Source organism: Geotrypetes seraphini, chromosome 7 (genome assembly GCF_902459505.1).
Source record: "Geotrypetes seraphini chromosome 7, aGeoSer1.1, whole genome shotgun sequence".
Classification (NCBI taxonomy): Eukaryota; Metazoa; Chordata; class Amphibia; order Gymnophiona; family Dermophiidae; genus Geotrypetes; species Geotrypetes seraphini.
Genome location: NC_047090.1, coordinates 7,909,143 through 7,932,325, shown reverse-complemented (window position 1 = coordinate 7,932,325; position 23,183 = coordinate 7,909,143). Strand labels below are relative to the sequence as shown.

The window sequence follows — 23,183 nt, the reverse complement described above, 5'->3', positions numbered from 1 at the left end:
TTGCGTCAGAGGCCAGGCTGCCAGCGGGACTTCCGGGACGAGGCTGTGGAAGGTAGAGCGCGCGAGAGCGCGGCCAGGGCTGGGGGCAATTCTTAAGCCCCATCTTCTGAGTAGGGGGGTCCTAAGGAAACGCGTTTACCTTCAGCTTCGTAAAGTTCTTTCTAAGAACAGCCCGTCTGGGTCCCACCGAGGCTCCGTCTAGCCCAACAGTGACCAGTCCAGGTCACAAGTACCGTTGCAGAAAGAGTTTGAGAGTAACAAGATTCCGGAATCTCAAAGTAGCAGCATTCCATACGGAATTCCTAGAGTAGCAGCATTCCAGAATCTCAAAGAGTAACGAGATTCCGGAATTCCCAAAGAGTAGCAGCATTCCAGAATCTCAAATAACAAGATTCCAGAATTCCCAAAGAGTAGCAGCATTCCAGAATCTCAAAGAGTAACGAGATTCCGTAATCTCAGAATAGCAGCATTCCATGCAGAATTCCTAGAGTAGCAGCATTCCAGAATCTCAAAGAGTAACGAGATTCCGGAATTCCCAAAGAGTAGCAGCATTCCAGAATCTCAAATAACAAGATTCCGGAATTCCCAAAGAGTAGCAGCATTCCAGAATCTCAAAGAGTAACGAGATTCCGTAATCTCAGAATAGCAGCATTCCATGCAGAATTCCTAGAGTAGCAGCATTCCAGAATCTCAAAGAGTAACGAGATTCCGGAATTCCCAAAGAGTAGCAGCATTCCAGAATCTCAAATAACAAGATTCCAGAATTCCCAAAGAGTAGCAGCATTCCAGAATCTCAAAGAGTAACGAGATTCCGTAATCTCAGAATAGCAGCATTCCATGCAGAATTCCTAGAGTAGCAGCATTCCAGAATCTCAAAGAGTAACGAGATTCCGGAATTCCCAAAGAGTAGCAGCATTCCAGGATCTCAAAGAGTAACGAGATTCCTTAATCTCAGAATAGCAGCATTCCATGCAGAATTCCTAGAGTAGCAGCATTCCAGAATCTCAAAGAGTAACGAGATTCCGGAATTCCCAAAGAGTAGCAGCATTCCAGGATCTCAAAGAGTAACGAGATTCCAGAATCTCAAAGAGTAATGAGATTCTGTAATCTCAGAGTAGCAGCATTCCGTGCGGAATTCCTAGAGTAGCAGCATTCCAGAATCTCAAAGAGTAACAAGATTCTGGAATCCCCAAAAAGAAGCATTCCATGCGGAATTCCCAGAGTAGCAACATTGCACAATCTCAAAGAAGATTAATAAGATTTCAAAATCCTAAATAGTAGCAAATTTGGGGCAGAATTCCCAAAGAGTAACAGCATTCCATGCAGAATCCCCAAACAGCAACATTTCATGCTTCAGATCCAGGGCAAGCAGTGGCTTCCCCCATGCCTGTTTCAGTAACGGACTATGGACTTTTACTCCAGGAACTTGTCCAAACCTTTTTTTTTTTTAAACCAGCTACATTAACCACTATTACCACATCCTCTGGTAACGCATTCCAGAGCTTCACTATTCTCTGAGTGAAAAAAATATTTCCTCCTGTTGGTTTTAAAAGTGGCGCCTTGTAACTTCGGGTGATCCCTAGTTTTTGTAATTTTTGAAAAACTGATCCACTTGTCCTGGTTCTACACCACTCAAGATTTTGTAGACTTCAATCGTATCTCCCCTCAACACTGGTATAGTAAGGAGAGGGATATGTGGGGGCCAGCACCCAGCTTCCTCTCTGCCCCCTTCCCACTCCTCCCCCTGCTGCACACACCCTTCCCTTTCCCCGTAACTTTTTAACTTCGGTGCAAGCAGCCACCAACTCACTGGCCGCATCAGCTTTGGCGCTTTCTCTGACGTCACTTCCAGGACCTTCGCCTAGGAAGTGATGTCGGAGAGCACCAAAGCCAACGTGGGCAATAAGTTGGTGGCTGCTTGTGGCAAAGTTAAGAAGGTATGGGAAAGGGGCAGGACACTGCTTACCCTCGCTATGCCACTGCCTCAAAAGTCTCTTTCCCAAGCCCTAACCTCTTTAGTCTTTCCTTGTACTAGCTATATCTTTCTCTTAATTCTTCTCCAGGGACACCCTCCCTTATTTGTTCTGGAAAGTAATTGTGTGTGTGTTGGTTTCGCAGCTTTCCAACACCACCTCCTCATGTTTTTCCCATATCCTCTCCTCCCCCACCCTGAAGTGTATTTGGAATCGAGCATGAAATACTCACGTGGATTAAAAACTGGTTGGCGGATAGGAAACAGAGAGTGGGAGTAAATGGACAATACTTGGACTGGAAAAGCGTCACCAGTGGAGTGCCGCAGGGTTCAGTGCTTGGGCCCGTACTCTTCAACATATTTATAAACGACCTGGAAATTGGTACGACGAGTGAGGTGATTAAATTTGCAGACGATACGAAGTTATTCCAAGTAGTGAAGATGCAAGGGGATTGCGAAGACCTGCAACGTGACATAAACACGCTCGAGAAATGGGTTGCACCATGGCAAATGAGGTTTAACGTGGAAAAGTGTAAGGTGATGCATGTCGGTAACAAAAATCTTATACACGCCTACAGGATGTCTGATGTGGTACTTGGAGAGACCCCCCAAGAAAGAGACTTGGGAGTACTGGTTGACAAGTCAATGAAGCCATCTGTGCAATGTGTGGCGGCAGCGAAAAGGGCAAACAGAATGCTAGGAATGATTAAGAAGGGGATCATGAACAGATCGGAGAAGGTTATCATGCTGCTGTACCGGGCCATGGTACACCCTCACTTGGAATACTGTGTCCAGCATTGGACACCGTACATGAAGGACACGGTAATACTCAAAAGAGTCCAAAGAAGAGCAACTAAAATGGTTAAGGGGCTGGAGGATTTGTTGTACAGTGAGAGATTAGAGAAACTGGGCCTCTTCTCCCTTGAAAAGAGGAGACTGAGAGGGGACATGATTGAAACATTCAAGATAATGAAGGGAATAGACTTAGTAGATAAAGACAGGTTGTTCACCATCTCCAAGGTAGAGAGAACGAGAGGGCACTCTGTAAAGTTAAAAGGGGACAGATTCCGGATAAACGTAAGGAAGTTCTTATTCACCCAGAGAGTGGTGGAGAGCTGGAACGCTCTTCCTGAAGCTGTTATATGAGAAAACATCCTCCAGGGATTCAAGACAAGTTAGACAAGTTCCTGCTGAACCAGAATGTACGCAGGTAGGGTTGGTCTCAGTTAGGGCACTGGTCTTTGACCTAGGGGCTGCTGCATGAGCGGACTGCAGGGCACGGTGGACCACTGGTCTGACCCATCAGCAGCAGTTCTTATGTTCTTATGTGTTTGTATCTGAAGTATGCTAAGCTGTCCCCAGTAAGCAACCTAGCTAATAAGCTCTGACTGATTTCCCAGGTATTACAGTTGTGTGCAAGAATCTTCTTAACCATGCAGGAAGCTGTACTAATCCCACTTAAACTACTGAGTATGCAGTTGAAGTGTTTAGGCTAGCAAATGCACTTTTACAATACAGAGATTTTTTTTCATGAGATATTTTTATTGAAATGTCCAATATAATAAAGCATAACAAAAGTGTACAACCATCAAAGATAATAACAGCATAACAAAATATCCTCCCCTTTTACTAAACCGTGATAGCGGTTATTAGTACAGGGAACCACATTGAATGCTTCCTGCTGCTCATACAGTTCCTATGCGTGTCGGGAGTAGCGCGGAGCATTCAGCACAGCTCCCTGCACTAGTAACCGTTATTGTGGTTTAGTAAAAGGGGTGGTATATGAGCTTCACAAGAACCAAATTTGGTAGGAGACTCGCATATCACCGAGAGCCTATTTACCTAATGGTAACCATCTTCAGTTATGCAAGGGATTATGTGGTTCGTACTGCCTAAAGAGAAGGGCCCCGCTCCAGTTCCATCATATATAGAGGAGATTTTTTGGGGTATTCTCAATCCAGTCCTCAAGATATGGTTATTTTTATTTGATGTATCACTTTTCCACCATGGCTATCAAAGCAGTTTGCAATATGTTGAATAATAAAGTATTTTCCCTACCTTTCCCAGTGGGCTCTCAATCTAATTATGGTACATGCAGTCAGGTTTTCAGGATATCTTGAGAACCTGATTGGCTGCGTTATGTCACGAGTAATGGGCTGAAAACCATTTCTGTCGGCCATTTCCTGGTGACTATAGGGATCTACTTTACAAAAATGTCAGATCTTGGCCATTTGGTGTGCATCACACTTTTGAAGGCTCTCTTTGAGACCCTACTCTCACTTATTACAGCAGTGCATTTATCATGTTCATTGCAGAATGAAAAAGCAAAGTAGCCTCAACTGCTACTACTATTTATCACTTATATAGTGCTGGAAGGCATATGCAGCGCTTTATATTTTGACATTTATTAGACAGTCCCTGCTCAGAAGAGCTTATAATCTAACTTGGACAGACCTACCTCATCTCCCATTTCTGAAAGGATTTTTCACGTGAAGCCCTGTTGTGTGTGTTTGTAAAGCCTTCTGTAAATAGGGAAGGCACGTTTAATGAAGGCGAGGAGTTTGGGTGAAATATGTGACCATTTCTGGGAAAAGGTCACTAAAGTCAATAGAGACAAAAATAAATGAGGTTTTAATGAATTCTGTTAATTTGTAATATAACAGTTCCCATCTTTTTATGCGACAACTACAAGTTACAGAAGTTTAACCTTGTAACTTTTTTAGGCTGCTTATCCTCTATAATAAAACCCTAAGCGTGCATGCACATTTACAACGCTGTGATCCCTGACAGCATAATTTGTGACTCCGTGGCCGTGTTCGATTTGCGGTGCATGGCGGCTTTGGCGCGTGCAGTGGTGAGAGCAACGGCAGGAGGGTGTCCTTTGAGGTGCTGCGAGGTGTCCGGCTGCTACTGCTGCACAGGGAAGTGGAGGGGAAGAGGCAAAAGGGGTTGCTTTGGGGGGAGGGGTGTGCTGGGGGCAGGCAGCAATCTTGGTTTGCTTGGGGGGCCAGAGAGAGACAGACAGCGGCCAAGGATCGAGAAAGAAAGAAAGACAGACAGACAGGGGGCCAGAGAGACAAACAGACAGACAGCCAACAGCCAAGGAGCGAGAAAGAAAGAAAGACAGACAGGGCCCAGGGAGAGACACAAGACAGAAAGAATTATAGACAGACAGGGGGGCCAGAGAGACAGACAGAAAGACAGACAGCCAGCGGTCAAAGAGAGAGAGAGACAAAGAAAAAAAGACAGACAGCCAGCGGCCAAGGAGAGAGAGAGAGAGAGACAGAAAGCAGCCAAGGAGAGAGAGAGACATAAAGACAGACAGACACATTTATTCTAGCACCCGTAAATGTAACAGGTTGTAAGATTATTAATAATTAATCTAATCCTTAGGTTTGTATACCGCATCATCTCCACGTTCGTAGAGCTCGACGCGGTTTACAGTAGGAGAAATAGGAAGGAACTACAACAGAGGGTTAGAGGTAGAAGTGTGAAGAAAATTTAGAGGACTTTATTTTTATACCACAGTACCTCACAGTTCAGTGCAGTTTACAATAAGAGAAAAACTGTAAAATAGCGAATATTACATCAAAATATCAACATGAAAAATACAATTATACATATTTGTCAAAAACATATGTTTTCAATAATCTTCTGAAGGTCTGATAAGATGAAGACATCGTTATCAAACCACCAAAACATTTATTCCATTTCCCTGCCTGAAATGAAAGGGCCTTTTCTAGAAACCGTTGTGACGTACAACCTTTTATCGAAGGAAAAAAGAACATTTGCGCGTGGAATGTTTCGGGCTCCTTTTACTAAGCTGCGTTGGGGCATTAACGCACACGCTACAATGCCGCACGCGCTAGAAGCTAACGCCAGCATTGAGCTGGTGTTAGTTCTAGCCGCGTAGCGCGGGGTTAGCACACGCTAATTTGCATGCACTAAAAACGCGCACCTTACCCCCTGTTTTACATAGCTGTGCGGCAACGGCCCCGAAGCCCATTAAATCTCTTTGGGCTTCGGGGCCATTACAGGCCCTTAGTAAAAGGAGCCTTTAATTTCTGAAAATTCAAAATGATCAATAAAGTAGCCTGGCAGAAGGCCAAATAATGCTTTATAACACAAACATGCAAATTTAAAGATTATTCTCATCTCTACCAGAAGCCAATACAACTTCTGCATGACATCAAAACTCAGCCATTCAGAGATGCTCACATATGTGCAGCCACAGAGCCAGCATAGGTTGTAAAACATGTGTCCATCTACAGCAGGGGGTCTCAAAGTCCCTCCTTGAGGGCCGCAATCCAGTCGGGTTTTCAGGATTTCCCCAATGAATATGCATGAGATCTATGTGCATGCACTGCTTTCAATGCATATTCATTGGGGAAATCCTGAAAACCCGACTGGATTGCGGCCCTCAAGGAGGGACTTTGAGATCCCTGATCTACAGCATTCAAGCTGATAGAATTGTACACAGCAGCTTTTTAGCTGTGATTATTGTAGCTTTTGTGATGGACGCACAGACATATAAGCGCCCAAATAAAATGGTCTCTGAATATTCACCTACTTGGCCTTCCAATTCGGTGACCTGTTATAAAGTTACCTTCTTGCTATTAAACCTTTGCAAATAATCTTTTGCCACCAGCTCAGAAAAGTTATTCAGATAATATTCTGATTACCTTGGTCAATTTTTTTTTTTTAATCATCTCATATTGCATCTGTGTATATCCTTTCCAGGTACCAAAGGCGAGCACATGGTTAATATTTCTTTTTTTTTCATTTGAAAACAAATTTCCACTGCATGCAAATCTTCTCTCATGATTATTCATTGTAGATATCCTGAAAACCTGACTGGCTAGGGGATCTCCAGGACCAGTTTGGGAACCACTGTGCCATTTGGTGCAAATAGTAATCAGGCTTCAAGTATTTTATGCACACTCCTTTGAGGTTTCAGACCATTCTTAATGTATTTTTGTAACTGAAATTGTTACTCTAAAAATCACCTTATAAATACACCAGAATCTAACTTAGTTACAGTTGCTTCTGTAGTGTAGTTTTTCCAGCTGAATCCCTGTTTATTGGGGGGGGGGGGGGGAGAGTTAATGATCCCTTAAATAACATCAGCAGCTCATTTTGTTAAAACTGTAAAAGTTCTTTTGAAAGACTGACATAGTTCAATGCATTTTAAAAAATATTACATTTCAGTAATTCTTCCTGCTTTTCTTTTTTTTCCAGAATTAAAGGTCTTCACAGTGTTACCGTAATTACTGCACTTCTCATTTCCTGGGCCACCAAAATGGCTGTTCCCTGTTCTCTCTCTGCCAGATTTAATGGGTTTGTTTTGATTTTACCTTTTTCTTTAAAACTCTCTCATGCTGTGCGTACGCCAGGTGAGAGTAACTTCCTGACTGGACTCCGAGGCTCAAATTCTGTAACCGGCGCCTATTTCGGAGGTGCCCATCCAGATAGGTGCCTATCTCAATTGAATAACAAGCTCAATTAAGCTTTTTAATCAGCACTGATTGAAACGTAGGCGCCTATCAAGAAGCCGCGATTCTGAAACAAGGCGCCTCTAAAAATTTAGGCGGCCTTAAAAAAAATAGGCGCTATGCCTGTTAGGTGTGGGCGTGGCTACGTTTTAGGCGCCTTGTTACAGAATCACTGCTCTTAAGCGTGCTTAAGCGCTCAGCTTGGCGCCTAATTTTTAGTTGCGCTTAGAGCTGGCCTACTTCTTGGGCGCCTCCAAAAGAGGTTCCGCTCAGCGTGATTCATTAAACAGTCCCCCATCTTACTTGAATCGCGCTGAAAAGTGCCTAAATTTTGGGCGCTTCTTTTAGAATTTGCCCTTGAGTTAAATTTTAACCATGTTGCAAGCTTGCCCATCGTGCTCCTGAGCACATCTAGACTAGCCAGCAAGTTGAGCAGTCAGGACCACTGGTTCATTTCTGTTTGTGTGAAGGAAGTGAGTGAACCCAAATCGCCACTTCTGCTGCTGATTTATGATGAATGTAATTAAGGAACGAGATGTTCACGCTGATTAACTGTCAAAAGATTTTAAGGCTCTCTAGATAAGTAACTTATGTTTTAGAATAAAAAGGCTTCTAAAGTTTTCAAATATCATATCAAAGGAATATAATTATATAATCATGGGGCTTATAATCAAAATGTAAACATGTCTAAAAACCTGCCTAAGTCGGCACTATAAGAATAGCCTTATTGGATCAGACCAATGGTCCATCAAGCCCAGTAGCCCGTTTTCACGGTGGCCAGTCCAGGTCACTAGTACCTGGCCAAAACCCAAGGAGTAGCAATATTCCATGCTACCAACACAGGGTAAGCAGTGGCTTTCCCAATAACAGACTATGGACTTTTCCTCCAGGATGAACTAAAAGACAGGTCGTCCAAGTGCTGATAATCAAGCCAACTTTCTCGTAGAGCTGCACACAGATGTCTTAAATAGCCTAGGGAGTGGGCTAGTGAACCATAGAGAGGAAGACCCAGGCCCGTAAGCCACTCTAACCGCTATATTTATGGTGGAACTTGTGTGCCCACCAAATCCCTACTCTACTGCCATATAGGTGCCACCTGCAACCTTAAGGGCTATTTAGGTTGTAGGCAGGTGGGTATAGTGTTTTTGGGGGGCCTCACCATATCCTATAGGGGAGTTCTGGTGAGATGTTTTTGTGGCATCCTTTTTGTGAAGTTCACAGCAGTGCCCTATAAGGTGCCCCTCTGCTCTGTTGCCATATCTGGGTGGCCAGTCCATCACAATGCTGGCCCCTCCTACGTCCAAAAGGTCTTGTCTTTGGTAGATCAGCTTGCAAACATGTCATTCGTTTTCTTTAAAACGGGTGTTCTCAGCCCATCAAGTTTTCAGGATATCCACAGGTAATATACACAAGATTGATTTATTTTAAAAATTTCTATACCGTTTAGAGCTAAACGGTTAACAGGATGTACATACATAGTTTTAAAACATAATAAAATAAACATACAAACAAACCTTAAAACTAATAGTAACATAGTAGATGACGGCAGATAAAGACCCGAATGGTCCATCCAGTCTGCCCAACCTGATTCAATTTAAATTTTTTTTTTTTTTTTTCTTCTTAGCTATTTCTGGGCGAGAATCCAAAGCTTTACCCGGTACTGTGCTTGGGTTCCAACTGCCGAAATCTCTGTTAAGACTTACTCCAGCCCATCTACGCCCTCCCCTGCCCATCCTCCTCCAAACGGCCATGCACAGACACAGACCGTACAAGTCTACCCAGTAACTGGCCTAGTTCAATATTTAATATTATTTTCTGATTCTAAATCTTCTGTGTTCATCCCACGCTTCTTTGAACTCAGTCACAGTTTTACTCTCCACCACCTCTCTCGGGAGCGCATTCCAGGCATCCACCACCCTCTCCGTAAAGTAGAATTTCCTAACATTGCCCCTGAATCTACCATAGCTAAAAAAATACTAACATAGCTTTGCATAGGAACAGAGCTTAAAAGACATAGATAAAAATTAATAGCATGTCATAAACACAGATTAATAGCATATCTGTGGATCATAAATGATTCATCAGGTTTACCAAAAAAGATATGTGTAAAAGAAAGCATCAACAAATAACTGTGTTTTAAGTATTTTTCTGAACATACCCCTCCATTGTATGCAACTGGTGAATATCTGAGAACAGCTGCTTTAGAAGGAAACATTAGCCATGAATAACATGACTAGACGATATTATGTTTCTTTGTAGGTCATTTGCATATTTTACAGTTAAAGACAGATTACCTCAGATCCTGACTAAAGTGATTGATACAGTGCATCGAAGTAAAAATGCATTTTCAGAAGCATATGGAGAGGTGAGCTCTTTTTTCCCCCCCTGCTTTTCCAGCACTGAAAGCGACACTTGCCTGCTTCTTCTGTTACTGAGTGGATTTAGTAATCAGTCAGACCTTTTCCATTCAGGAGAGATCCTGGGACTTGGGAATTCAAATGTTGCTCTATGATTGGCTAAAAGTAGTGAGCCCTCCATTTTTTTTTTTATCTTAGCTGTATGAAAACTATCAAACAGAAGAATCAAAGCTAAATGAAAAAAAAATGATGAAGAAGAAAAGTGGTTATAGTTTGAGGGGAGAAGGGGGAGCTTTATTTGACAGGGCCTTCTGGTTTCCAGCCCACTGTAGGCTATACAGTGGGCTGGAAACCAGAAGGCCCAGGTTCAAATCCACAGCGGTCCTTGTAGCTTTGAGCAAGTCACCTAACTCTCCATGACTCAGGGGAAGACAATGGCAAATCATTCCTGTATCATATAAACATAGTTGCCTTACTGAGACAGACTGAAGTATCCTGTTTCCAACAGTGGTTAAGAGGGACAGAGAGGGAAAAAACTTGAGTACCTGATTGTAAAACCGCTTAGATAACCTTGATAGGCGGTATATAAAAACCTAATAAACTTGAAACTTGTTAACCCAGGTCACAAGGACCTGGCAAGATCCCAAAGAGTAGCAACATTCCAGAGCTGAGATTGTGATGTCATAATGCCTCATTCCACCAATGCCTAAGAGCCAACCTCAGCAGTGATGTCACAATGGCTTGATCCATCAAGCCCAGTATCCTGTTTCCAACAGTGGCCAACCCAGGTCATAAGTACCTGGCAAGATTCCAACGAGTAAACCCAAGAAAATGACAAGGGGAGGGGGTAGGAAAACCATATAAGGGCACATCTGAATAGCCAAACTCATTTAAAGTAACTAATAACTGATTATTATATCTGCACTATCTTGCATACAAAATAATAATATAATAAAAATGACATTTTCTACTGACCAACCATGACTCATTCTCATTTTTCTAGTATTTAAAATACTAGAAGTGTGTAGACTTCTAGGTTTTTTGGTTTTGTTTTATTTTATTCTTTGTATGCTCACACATTTTAATTTACATTCATAGATTTTTTAGACACATAACAAAAACCAAAATGTGTCCCCCTATATCTTCTAGAGATGTAATTCATTAGGTCAGGCTGTCCATAGGTCTTTTCCATGTCCATAGTGGGTTTCAGTGGGTAAGAACAGAGGGTAGTGGAATGCTTGGCATTTCACTGGTGAGGTTTTTTCTGGTTTTGCTGTTAAAATAATTACTAATAAATTATTTGGGGAGAAATAGTTGGTAATTTGTAGGCAGACATTAGAAGTCCCAAATCCAGCAACATGAGACACGTATAGGACAGTGGTAGAACTGTAGCTGAAGCAGAATCTGTAGGGAAAATGAGTAACTGGAGTGACCTGATCTAGCAGAGACTTCCTTGCATGAGACTTTTGTTTTTGTCTATCTCTAACAAGATCCGAGTCTCATGAAATGTACAGAAGATTGTAATAAAGCTTTGTTTTATTTGATCGTAGGAGGGTATTGAAGCTGAAAAAAAAGCCCTGGCTGCCTTTTCTAAACTACGAAATGAGTTGCAGACTGATAAACCATTGCTTCTGCTAACAGATAATCTTCCTGATACCACGTTATGGAACCAGTACTTAGACTATCAGCAGACTTTATTAAGTGAAAATGACCAACCTAGCTGGTTTAAATCCCCCTGGTTGTATGTGGAATGTTACATGTACCGCAAGATTCACGAAGGAATTGTGTTGAGGTCAGTTTTTTCCTATGTTGGAAAAGGTCTCTAAGGTTTGTTTTCTTTCTTGGGTGTGAGGTGAGACTGGGAGCAGAATTCAGTTGTACAGGCTTTTGCATCAGTGCCTGAGATGGTTCATAGTCTTAAGCGTGCGAGATAAACGAGCGACGACAATTCAGCACAGGACTTCATCGCGCCGAAGAAAAACCTTCTAAAGGGCTCTGACGGGGGGGTCTCGCTGGCATTGGGGGAGGTTGTAACCCCACATTATACTGTAAACTGAACTTTTTCTCTATTTTTTAGGGAAAAAGTTAAGTTTTCAGTATAATGTGGGGGGATACACCCCCCCCAATGCCAGCACGATCCCTACTAAGTAGAGTGGGGGGGTTCCCCCACACACACCCCCGTCGGAGCCCTTTAAAAGAAGGTTTTTCTTCGGCGCGATGAAGTCCTGCACTGAATTGTCGCCACTCGTTTGTCGGCACGCGTCCGTCTCGCGCGCTTAAGACCCGTCACCGCCTGAGATACAGTAAAGTTACAGAACTGTCAGGCAGCAACACTCAAACAAGAAGTGAGGTTTCCTGTAGGGCAAACATAACATAAAACGTTCCCTCTCTTTTACTAAGGTGTACTAACCGAATTAGCGCGCGCTAAATGCTAACGCGTCCGTAGACTAACATGCATGTTTTAGCGTTTAGCATGCGCTAATCGGTTGGCGCACCTTGGTAAAAGAGGTCCTTTATTTATGAATCACAGAGACCTCATGATCCTATGTAATTTACACTTTCACTAAATCACCTTGCTTTTTTATAACAAGCAATATCACTATAAATTAACAGTAACTGAAGTTGTTTAGTGCAGTGTTTTTCAACCTTTTTTGGGCAAAGGCACACTTGTTTCATGAAAAAAATCACGAGGCACACCACCATTAGAAAATGTTAAAAAATTTAACTCTGTGCCTATATTGACTATATATAAAGTAATTCTCTTGAATAGGAATCAAATAAACACAAAGAAAGTATTTTATAATGCTGCCACCGCCAACAACACCGTTGGCGGCGGTGGCACTCAAGTGGCTAAAGAGCCGCAGTTTGCCGGCCTAGGGACAACACTGGAGGGTGGCCAGCTGTGCACCCCCTTGGGACGTAAACCCGGGGTGGGGCAGTCCGCCCCCCCCCACCCTGGTATGCCACTATCTGTACCTCACTCCCTCCCTATGACCAAAAATTCTCCTTTCTTCTATTCCCCGTGTACACAACCATCTCTTTCCCTCCCTTCCTCTCTCCCAAGTCCATTTCTTCTGTGTCCAAAAACGCATTCCCTCCCCCACCTCAGCATCTCTTTCCCTCCCTTCCTCTCTCCCAAGTCCATTTCTTCTGTGTCCAAAAACGCATTCCCTCCCCCACCTCAGCATCTCTTTCCCTCCCTTCCTCTCTCCCAAGTCCATGCCTTCTGTGTCCAAAAACGCATTCCCTCCCCCACCTCAGCATCTCTTTCCCTCCCTCTCTCCCAAGTTCATGCCTTGTGTCCAAAACGCACTCCCTCCCCCTTTTGTGTTCTGTGTTTGCCTCCCAGCCCATCTTTGCAACTTTCTCAGCAAAACGAAGCTCAAGCCGCAAGGCTTGTCTTCTGCTTCCTGCCTGCCCTGCCGCGCACAAATAGCCAAACGGAAGTATTCTCCGACGTCAGCGCTGACGTCGGAGGGCAGGCTTTGCTTAAGCCCTCCCTCCGACGTCAGCGCTGACATCGGGGAACGCTTGCGATCGGCTATATGTTAGCTGCAGGGCAGGCAGGAACAGAAGACGAGCCTCGCGGCTCGAGATGTATTGAACTCCGCGGGTCCCCCGTCCAGCTCTCTCCTGTCCACGTGGGGCGGACCGCCCCTCTCCCTAGACTGGTGGTACTGCCCTGATGGCGGCCCTGACCGTACGGCACACCAGGCAACATCTCGCGGCACACTAGTGTGCCGCGGAACAGCGGTTGAAAAACACTGGTTTAGTGAACACTCAGACCCACAGCTGAGGTCCCAGTGAAAAATTCACGGAGCAGCTGTTTTGAGAGACCATCATAGTTGTTCACAGTCTCACCCACCATACAACGGCTAAATAACATTAAAAAAAAATAAAACAAAACCAACTTAGCTTTCAATGGTGTGGGTAATCAATATAACTCCTCCTTTATTCATATCACTGCATGCATTGCACATACACTGCCGACCCCCCAACCTAGGTTTCACCTACTGGCTTCTTCAGGAGGGGTGCTAGAAATACAAAGCAACCAACATTAACACCAAACCCTTCAGTTACCACTACTTCCTCAGTATTCTCAGAAATTACAATTACCTACAACAAACATTCACTCTCCGACTTACCGGCACAACACACTCCATACTGCACACAGACTGGCTACTGACAACGGATTTCCTGTCAGCAGGCCACACTTTAAATACCCCACCCCTTTCTCATTCAATGTCGTCATCACAGACGTCAAACTCATCACTACCGTCAGCACAATACTGACTCCTTCTACAGGTGAAACCATTCGATTTCATTATTTAACCCTATAGGGGCTAAGGTATGCCATTGAAAAATAAACTTCTGTTCTAAATATAACAAAAATTGAGTAACATCCCCAGTTTCTTTATGGGCACTTGCTAATACCGTGTACTTTACATCCTCAATTGAATTCTAGCACCCCTCCTGAAGAAGCCAGTAGGTGAAACCTAGGTTGGGGGGTCGGCAGTGTATGTGCAATGCATGCAGTGATATGAATAAAGGAGGAGCCCGGAGCAGTTATATTGATTACCCACACCATTCAAAGCTAAGTTGGTTTTGTTTTATTTTATTTGATGTTATTTAGCCGTTGTATGGTGGGTGAGACTGTGAACAACTATGATGGTCTCTTAAAACAGCTGCTCCGTGAATTTTTCACTGGGACCTCAGCTGTGGGTCTGAGTGTTCACTAAACAACTTCAGTTACTGTTGATTTATAGTGATATTGCTTGTTATAAAGAAGCAAGGTGATTTAGTGAAAGTGTTTATTAACAATATCACCTTGGATAAGTAAGTTCCCTTGAGGTACAAGACCTATGTAATTTACAAAAGATAACTGTTGAATTTACCATCAATTAAAACTATGCAATAATCTTTTTCCAAATTGACTAAATAAGTACGTTTTTATTAGTCTTCTAAAATGCATGTAAGAGAATGATTTTCCTATACAAATAAGGACAGAAGTTAGTTATCGGAAATTTCGTATAATGTTGAAAACATTTTTATAGTATAGACTGTAAAGTTATTATATTTAAAGAATTGTAAGGACATCTTTTTACCAAGGAATTGTATTTTCCCATAGAATTATTATGGCTTCTTTTTGATGTAAATCACCTTGAACTAAATGGTATTAAAGTGATTCAGAAATATTGTATTAGATTATAAATTATAGACTCCCATTTGGCTACTTGGTAGGAAAGTAGATTGGTTACATATCTTTCATACTTGCATTCCTTTACTGACAGAAAAGCGAAATAAGTAATATTTTGCAAAGATCATTTTGGTAAATAAAGAATATAAAAGGGGGGAGGGCATAACCCAATATGTATGAGACACCCCTTGCCTGGGAACCTGAAAAGACACTAATATACTGTATACCCCTGGTTCCCAAGGGGTGTATATATATATATATATATATATATATATATATATGCTTAATAATGAATTAACTGATGATGTCATAAACCCAATAAAATGGCCTGTCACTTGTGATTCGGGGAGATTCTTCGTTGGTTCCCTACCAGTTAGTAGGATACTAAGAACTCCCAAGGCCTTGGATATTTAAACTACACTTGGTAGGTTTTTCCTGGGCTTCCTCCAGAGATGGGAGAAAGAGCTAAGGGTGTGTGTAACCTGTTCATGTAGTCATTCAGAGCAAACAAAGCCTGATTCTTCTTATTTACTAAGGGCACTTGGTTCAGATTTATTAACCACTGGTATGACGCCATTTATCCAAAGCAGTGTGTCAAGTTAAAGACAGCTTATATTTTAATAACAGTATAACTATATTCAAAATGAGCAAATGTCTAGTGGCATGCATTACTAGAACAGCGAGAGAAACTCAAATAGGCAAATTAAATTACAACAGTAGCAGTAATAGGATACAGTTTTTTAAAGAGCAGTACACATTTCTATTTTATCACAGAACTCTGAAGTATCTGATCTTTGGTCATTGTAATTGGTTGATTTTTTGTTTGTTTGTTTGTAGTCCTCCCATCTGCAACTTTGATGTGTTTAATGAGGTAAAGAATGAAAGCTTTTTTCAGTCCCAGCAAGCTATTATTGCCTTATGTACCTACCTCCAGGAGCTCGCCAAAAAGATCAAAGACATGGGCGAAGAGCAACTGAAGGAAGAATTTGTTAAGCTCTTGCAGGTAATGTTGCCTGTTTGTCTATACAAAGGTTGGTGCCTTTCTGTGGCACAATGGATTTATTAAAACACTAAGGGCCAAATTCTGTAACCAGAGCCTAATGTTAGGCACCTATTTTGGAAGCGCTCATCTAGATAGGCGCCTATCTAAATTGAAGAACAAGCTCAATTAAGCTTCTTAATCAGCACTAATGGAAACTTAGGTGTCTATCAAGAAAGAGCGATTCTGTAACAAGGTGCCTCTAAAAAATTTAGGCAGCCTTCAAAAAAATGGGCACTATGTACGTTAGGCGTGGGCGTGGCTACATGTTTGGCGCCTTCTTGCTGGGCTGTATAAAGAGAGGCGTAGTCAGTAGAAGGAAGAAGGTGTTGATGCCCCTGTACAGGTCATTGGTGAGGCCCCACTTGGAGTATTGTGTTCAGTTTTGGAGACCGTATCTGGCGAAAGACGTAAGAAGACTTGAGGCGGTCCAGAGGAGGGCGACCAAAATGATAGGAGGCTTGCGCCAGAAGACGTATGAGGAGAGACTGGAAGCCCTGAATATGTATACCCTAGAGGAAAGGAGAGACAGGGGAGATATGATTCAGACATTCAAGTACTTAAAGGGTATTAACGTAGAAAAAAATCTTTTCCAGAGAAAGGAAAATGGTAAAACCAGAGGACATAATTTGAGGTTGAGGGGTGGTAGATTCAGGGGCAATGTTAGGAAATTCTACTTTACAGAGAGGGTGGTGGATGCCTGGAATGCGCTCCCGAGAGAGGTGGTGGAGAGTAAAACTGTGACTGAGTTCAAAGAAGCATGGGATGAACACAGAAGATTTTGAATCAGAAAATAATATTAAATATTGAACTAAGGCCAGTTCTGGGCAGACTTGCACTGTCTGTGTATGGCCGTTTGGTGGAGGATGGGCTGGGGAGGGCTTCAATGGCTGGGAGGGTGTAGATGGGCTGGAGTAAGTCTTAACAGAGATTTCGGCAGTTGGAACCCAAACATAGTACCGGGTAAAGCTTTGGATTCTCGCCCAGAAATAGCTAAGAAGAAAAAATTAAAAAATTTAAATTGAATCAGGTTGGGCAGACTGGATGGACCATTCGGGTCTTTATCTGCCGTCATCTACTATGTTACTATGTTCTTACAGAATCACTGCTCTTAAGCGTGCTTAAGCGCTCCCATAGGCTCCTAACCTTTAGTTGTACCTAGAGCTGGCCTACTTCTTGGGCGCCTCCAAAATAGGTTGCGCTCAGCGTGATTCATTAAACAGCCCCCAATCTCACTTGAATCGCGCTGAACAGGGCCTAATGAGGGGCCTGACTTTTGGGCGCTTCTTATAGAATTTGCCCTTTAATAAACTGCATTCCTGGAACTAAATTGTGACCATCTCCGGGGAAACGTGACTAAAGTCGCAGATTCAGCATGTTAAGGTGCTGATTTTCACATCATGGGATCAAACTTGAATTATTGAGTTCTCCACTTATCCCCCCCTTCTGCAAAACTGCGCAAGAGGTTTTTCGTGTCGGCCGGCATGCTGAATGCTCTGCCCTGCTCCAGTGCTCATGAGAACTTGTGACTGTTGGAACCGTGCAAAGCATTCAGCGCACTGGCCAATGCTAAAAACCCCTTGCACGGTTTTGTAAAGGGGGGTTAGTTGTTATCTAAGAACATAAGAACATAAGAAGTTGCCTCCGCTGAGGCAGACCATAGGTCCATCCTGCCCAGCGGTCCGCTCCCGCGGCGGCCCATCAGGCCCATTGCCTGAGTAGTGGTCTATACCTATCTATACCCTTCAATCCCTTTTTCTTCTAGGAATCTATCCAAACCTTCCTTGAAATCATTTAATGTGTTCCTGTCTACCACAGCCTCTGGAAGCGCGTTCCATGTATCCACCACCCTCTGAGTGAAAAAGAACTTCCTAGCATTTGTTCTAAACCTGTCCCCTTTCAATTTCTCTGAGTGCCCCCTTGTACTTGTGGTTCCCCATAATTTGAAAAATCTGTCCCTATTTTTTCTATGCCCTTCAGGACCTTGAAGGTTTCTATCATGTCTCCTCTAAGTCTCCGCTTTTCCAGGGAGAAAAGTCCCAACTGCTTCAATCTGTCGGTATATGGGAGATTTTCCATTCCCTTTATCAGTTTAGTCGCTCTTCTCTGGACTCCCTCAAGTACTGCCATGTCCTTCTTGAGGTACGGCGACCAGTACTGGACACAGTACTCCAGATGCGGCCGCACCATTGCACGATACAGCGGCATGATGACTTCCCTCGTCCTGGTCATAATACCCTTCTTAATGATACCCAACATTCTGTTTGCTTTCTTTGAGGCTGTGGCGCACTGCGCCGATGCCTTCAGTGTTGCGTCTACCATCACTCCCAGGTCTCTCTCCAGGTTACTGACCCCTAGTGGTGTTCCCCCCATTTTGTATGTGAACATCGGGTTCTTTTTCCCCACGTGCATGACCTTGCATTTCCCTATGTTGAAGCTCATTTGCCATTTTTCGGCCCACTTTTCCAGCTGCGTTAGATCCTTTTGGAGATCTTCGCAGTCTTCCCTGGTTTGAGCCCTGCTGTATAGTTTGGTGTCATCTGCAAATTTAATGCATCTGCAATCTAAATCTACAGTTTTCCAGCTTTCTGTTGTATAACAGATTGTTTGTTGTAACAGAATTCATTAAACCTCATTTTTTGTTTCTGGTGTATTTTTAGACTTGTTTGCCCAGAGACGGTCACCAGTGAGTTCAACAGCGGTAGATTTTGTCAGATGAATGTGATCACTTTTCTGCAATTGAGTGATCAGGAATGGGGCTGTGGTGTTTACGGGGCTGTTTTTCAGTAGTATTGCTCTAGCTGCTGATGGGCTTTTTGTTCAAGCATCCTCCTCCCCTCAGCGCTGCGGGGAATGGGAGGAAGGAATCTCCTATCTTGACTTTGCTCATATAGAGCCTCCATATCTAACCTCAACCTCTTGCCACCTGCCTTCAACTCTTCCAGGGCTATGGAGGACGATAGCAGCTGTCATAGAGAATTATAAAGCCTTTGAAGGAAAGCTAGGAATATGAGCAAAGAATCTCCCTTTAAGACTAGACTGGAGGAGTAGCCTAATGGTTAGTGTATCAGACTGGGTTCAATTTCCACTGCAGCTTTAACTTCCCCAGCGTGAGCAGCATCTCCAACTTGCTGCCCGCACTGGTTCTCCCTTTCACATCACTTTCTGGTCCCGTGATGAGGAAGTGATATCATAGGGCGAGCTGAGGCTGGTTTGAGCGGCAAGGGAATGCATGGCATGGCGGGGGACAAGATAGGAGGAGAGGTGCCAGTGCCCAGGGCAGTCTGCCTTCTCCCCCCCCAGCCCCCGCAACCCCTCTTACTACAACACCGGCCCCAGGTACAAATAAACAGATTGTGAGCCCACTAGGGACAGAGAAAGTACCTGCCTATAATGTGTACATCTAGTCAGTGGTCAAACAGGTAGATAAAGTAATGGCGAAAGCTGTAATGCCAGTTCTGTCATTAGTCTGTGCTGCTTGACTCCAGAGTGCAGAGGGTCACCGCCCACCCCTGCCAGGGCCCTCTTTGTTGGACTAAGCTTCTGTGTTAAAACTATTTTATTTCTGCATACTTATAGCAGTGAGTGAATTGCCAAGATATGGGAGGGTGGGAATATTCTGTGCTACTGGGATATTTTATTTTATGTGATGTTATGTTGTTTTAAGTTTTTCATATGTTATTAGTTCACTATTTGTTACCTGTATCTTCATGATTTTGGATATTTTACTGTAGTCCGTATAGAATTGTGGGATATCCGGAATATAAAGTTTTAAAATAAATAATGTTTTACAAGTTAACATAGTGGATGACAGCCTAGTCCAACCAATTTGACCAACAAGATAAAACTCGCAGCACATATTAGGATGTGAAATAACATAGGCGTACTTGATATGTCTTTACCATTTCCACTTCAGCCCAGCAAAATTTGTGTAGACATAATTGGGACACAGACCATAGAAATCTGCCTGGCACGGGCCTTATTTTTTAACTACTGGAGTTGCCCTGGAAGCCTGGCTAATTTTGTTTTGATTACATCTCTTTCCATATAGGAATCCTTTCCTGTTTATCCCATGCATTTTTGAATTCCATTACATACCATGGGAGGCCGTTCTACTATAATATTTGAAGGGGGGGAACACATAATAAGTGTTAGTGCAAGCTATTAGTGATTCCCTCACCCCCTTTAGTATTGCACAGAAAGAGTTGGAGGTAGGATTGGAACATCTGATGTTAAGCTGTGAGTGCCAAATACCAGATTGTTCCATGTAGGAAGACTTATCTTACAGCTTGCTTTTTCTCCCAAACAGGTTTCATTATGGGGGAACAAGTGTGACCTCTCCATTTCAGCTGGGCAGGACAACGCTCAGAAGTCCAGCCCCCTGGCCTCCCTGACCGATCTGCAATCTTGCATTTTAGTGAATGATGCAGATCACCTGTGGTCAGTCCTCTCCCGTGGCATGAAAACAAGGAGTCGCCAAGCTTCTGCTTCAAGAGTTGATATTGTCCTGGACAACGCTGGATTTGAACTTGTGACTGATCTTGTTTTGGCAGACTTCTTGCTAGCTTCCAAACTGGCCACTGAAATTCATTTTCATGGAAAGAGCATTCCGTGGTATGTTTCAGACACGACAAAGTTTGATTTTCAGTGGACTGTTCAGCAGCTCCGAGCAGCCAATCATAGGTGGATGTCTAAGTGTGGCAGTAATTGGGATAGTAATCTAAAAAAAGAAGTTTGGCTCTATCACGATCACCTCTTTTGGACTCTTCCACATGAGTTTTGCGAGATGGCCCGAGTTGCTCCCGATCTGTACACTGAGCTACAGAAGTCCGATCTAATCCTTTTCAAAGGTGACCTGAACTATAGGAAGCTCACACGTGATCGGAAATGGGACTTTACGGTGCCATTTTCTCAGGCTCTGAACAGGTTTCACCCTGCACCTCTTTGTAGTATCAGAACACTTAAAGCAGATCTCCAGGTTGGTTTGAAGTGTGGTCATGGTGAACAGCTCACATCCTCTGATCCAACTTGGATGATCAGTGGAAAGTATGGGGTAATACAGTTCAGCACTTTGATATGAACATACAGTATATACAATCCGCCAAAGAGGTGAGCAATGGGTGATGTCTCTGCTGGGAATCCTTTGCATGTGTGTGCAGAAGTTTCAGCATGCTGGGGCCTGCCTGCCTGCCCATTATCTCACAGTTAACATGATGTTAATTTAGGAGGTTTGCTTTCTTTAGCTTTGTGGATGAAGGCTGACGGAATGAACAATGGTGTAGGTGGCAATCAATTTCTTTGGCTTGTTTCTCCAAAAGGCTTTTCAATTTGAAACTGTGTGGTTTTTTTGGTTTTTTTTTAACTATTGAGTAGGACAGCCTGTACTACAGGAAGGAAGAGAACTGCTGACACTGCTATAGAGTGGTTAAATGAAATGCCCTGCAGTCATTACTTCCTTGAATACCATCTTTTAAGTAACCTGGGGCCTGTGAAGTTGGACTTGGGGGATGGTATAAGGAATCCCTGGAAATTTAGCAATATAATTAAATGTAGCTTCTAAAAAAAAAAAAAAAAATTATCTTTTTTGAAGTGTAAGTATACCTTCAGTATTAAGAATTACTTGTACCTATTTTTTTTTCTTTTTTCTAAACTAAACTAATCTAAACCTTAGGTTTGTATACCGCATCTTCTCCGCAATTGTAGAGCTCGGCACGGTTTACAGGGCTAAGATAGAAAGGAACTCCAAAGGAGGGTTATAGGATTAAGTGTAAAGAAGATATAGAGCAGCGTTTTTCAACCGCTGTTCTGCGGCACACCAGTGTGCCGCGAGATGTTGCCTGGTGTGCCGTACGGTCAGGGCCGCCATCAGGGCAGTACCACCAGTCTAGGGAGAGGGGCGGTCCGCCCCACGTGGACAGGAGAGAGCTGGACGGGGGACCCGCGGAGTTCAATACATCTCGAGCCGCGAGGCTCGTCTTCTGTTCCTGCCTGCCCTGCAGCTAACATATAGCCGATCGCAAGCGTTCCCCGATGTCAGCGCTGACGTCGGAGGGAGGGCTTAAGCAAAGCCTGCCCTCCGACGTCAGCGCTGACGTCGGAGAATACTTCCGTTCGGCTATTTGTGCGCGGCAGGGCAGGCAGGAAGCAGAAGACAAGCCTTGCGGCTTGAGCTTCGTTTTGCTGAGAAAGTTGCAAAGATGGGCTGGGAGGCAAACACGGAACACAAAAGGGGGGAGGGAGTGCGTTTTGGACACAAGGCATGAACTTGGGAGAGAGGAAGGGAGGGAATGAGTGTTTGGACACAGAAGGCATGGACTTTGGAGAGAGGAAGGGAGGGAAAGAGATGGTTGTGTACACGGGGAATAGAAGAAAGGAGAATTTTTGGTCATAGGGAGGGAGTGAGGTACAGATAGTGGCATACCAGGGTGTGGGGGGGCGGTCTGCCCCACCCCGGGTTTACGTCCCAAGGGGGTGCACAGCTGGCCACCCTCCAGTGTTGTCCCTAGGCCGGCAAACTGCGGCTCTTTAGCCACTTGAGTGCCACCGCCGCCAACGGTGTTGTTGGCGGTGGCAGCATTATAAAATACTTTCTTTGTGTTTATTTGATTCCTATTCAAGAGAATTACTTTATATATAGTCAATATAGGCACAGAGTTAAATTTTTTAACATTTTCTAATGGTGGTGTGCCTCGTGATTTTTTTCATGAAACAAGTGTGCCTTTGCCCAAAAAAGGTTGAAAAACACTGATATAGAGAGTATTAGGGAACCAGAGAGGGGGAAGGTGTTACATTTTTGAGAAAAGCCAAATTTTCAGATGTTTTCGGAAGAGTTGGAGGGAGCTCGAGTTTCGAAGAGGGGATGTAAGGTTGTTCCAGAGCTCAGTGATTCTAAAGGGGAGGGATGTCCCTAGTTTTCTAGCATGGGATATACCTTTTATAGAAGGGAAGGATAGTTTTAATTTTTGAGAGGATCTTTTTTCCCTACCTGGCACAAATTATTTCTAATATAGGACCTCTTCCCACTTGATTCCTAGCACTCCTTTAATGCGTGGAATAGCGTGCGCTAGACCTTAACGCCAGCATTGAGCTGGCGTTAGTTCTAGAAGCGTAGCTCACGGTAATTTCC

General features: G+C 43.5%; 1 protein-coding gene across 2 annotated transcripts; it reads left to right on the top strand.

Annotated features, from left to right (window-relative positions):
* The first annotated feature begins 12 nt into the window (after nucleotides 1–12).
* ARMT1 (acidic residue methyltransferase 1) lies at nucleotides 13–21,822 on the top strand. 2 transcript variants are annotated; one of them, XM_033952000.1, is made up of 6 exons: nucleotides 13–52; nucleotides 7,211–7,309; nucleotides 9,724–9,829; nucleotides 11,372–11,613; nucleotides 15,856–16,021; nucleotides 20,367–21,822. In XM_033952000.1, exons 2-6 carry the CDS (start codon nucleotides 7,272–7,274, stop codon nucleotides 21,135–21,137), a joined length of 1,323 nt encoding a protein of 440 aa, XP_033807891.1. In that variant the 5' UTR covers nucleotides 13–52; nucleotides 7,211–7,271; the 3' UTR covers nucleotides 21,138–21,822. The 2 variants fall into 2 exon arrangements, with proteins under 2 accessions (XP_033807891.1, XP_033807892.1); XM_033952001.1 differs by lacking the exon at nucleotides 13–52 and adding an exon at nucleotides 3,162–3,182.
* Nucleotides 21,823–23,183: the final 1,361 nt, after the last annotated feature.

Excerpts from the sequence above, each read along its gene's own strand:
- ARMT1 (XM_033952000.1), top strand. The coding sequence starts at position 7,272 with ATGGCTGTTCCCTGTTCTCTCTCTGCCAGATTTAATGG. Across the intron at positions 9,830-11,371 it reads TTTCAGAAGCATATGGAGAG|GAGGGTATTGAAGCTGAAAA; the intron begins GTGAGCTCTTTT and ends ATTTGATCGTAG. Across the intron at positions 16,022-20,366 it reads AATTTGTTAAGCTCTTGCAG|GTTTCATTATGGGGGAACAA; the intron begins GTAATGTTGCCT and ends TCTCCCAAACAG.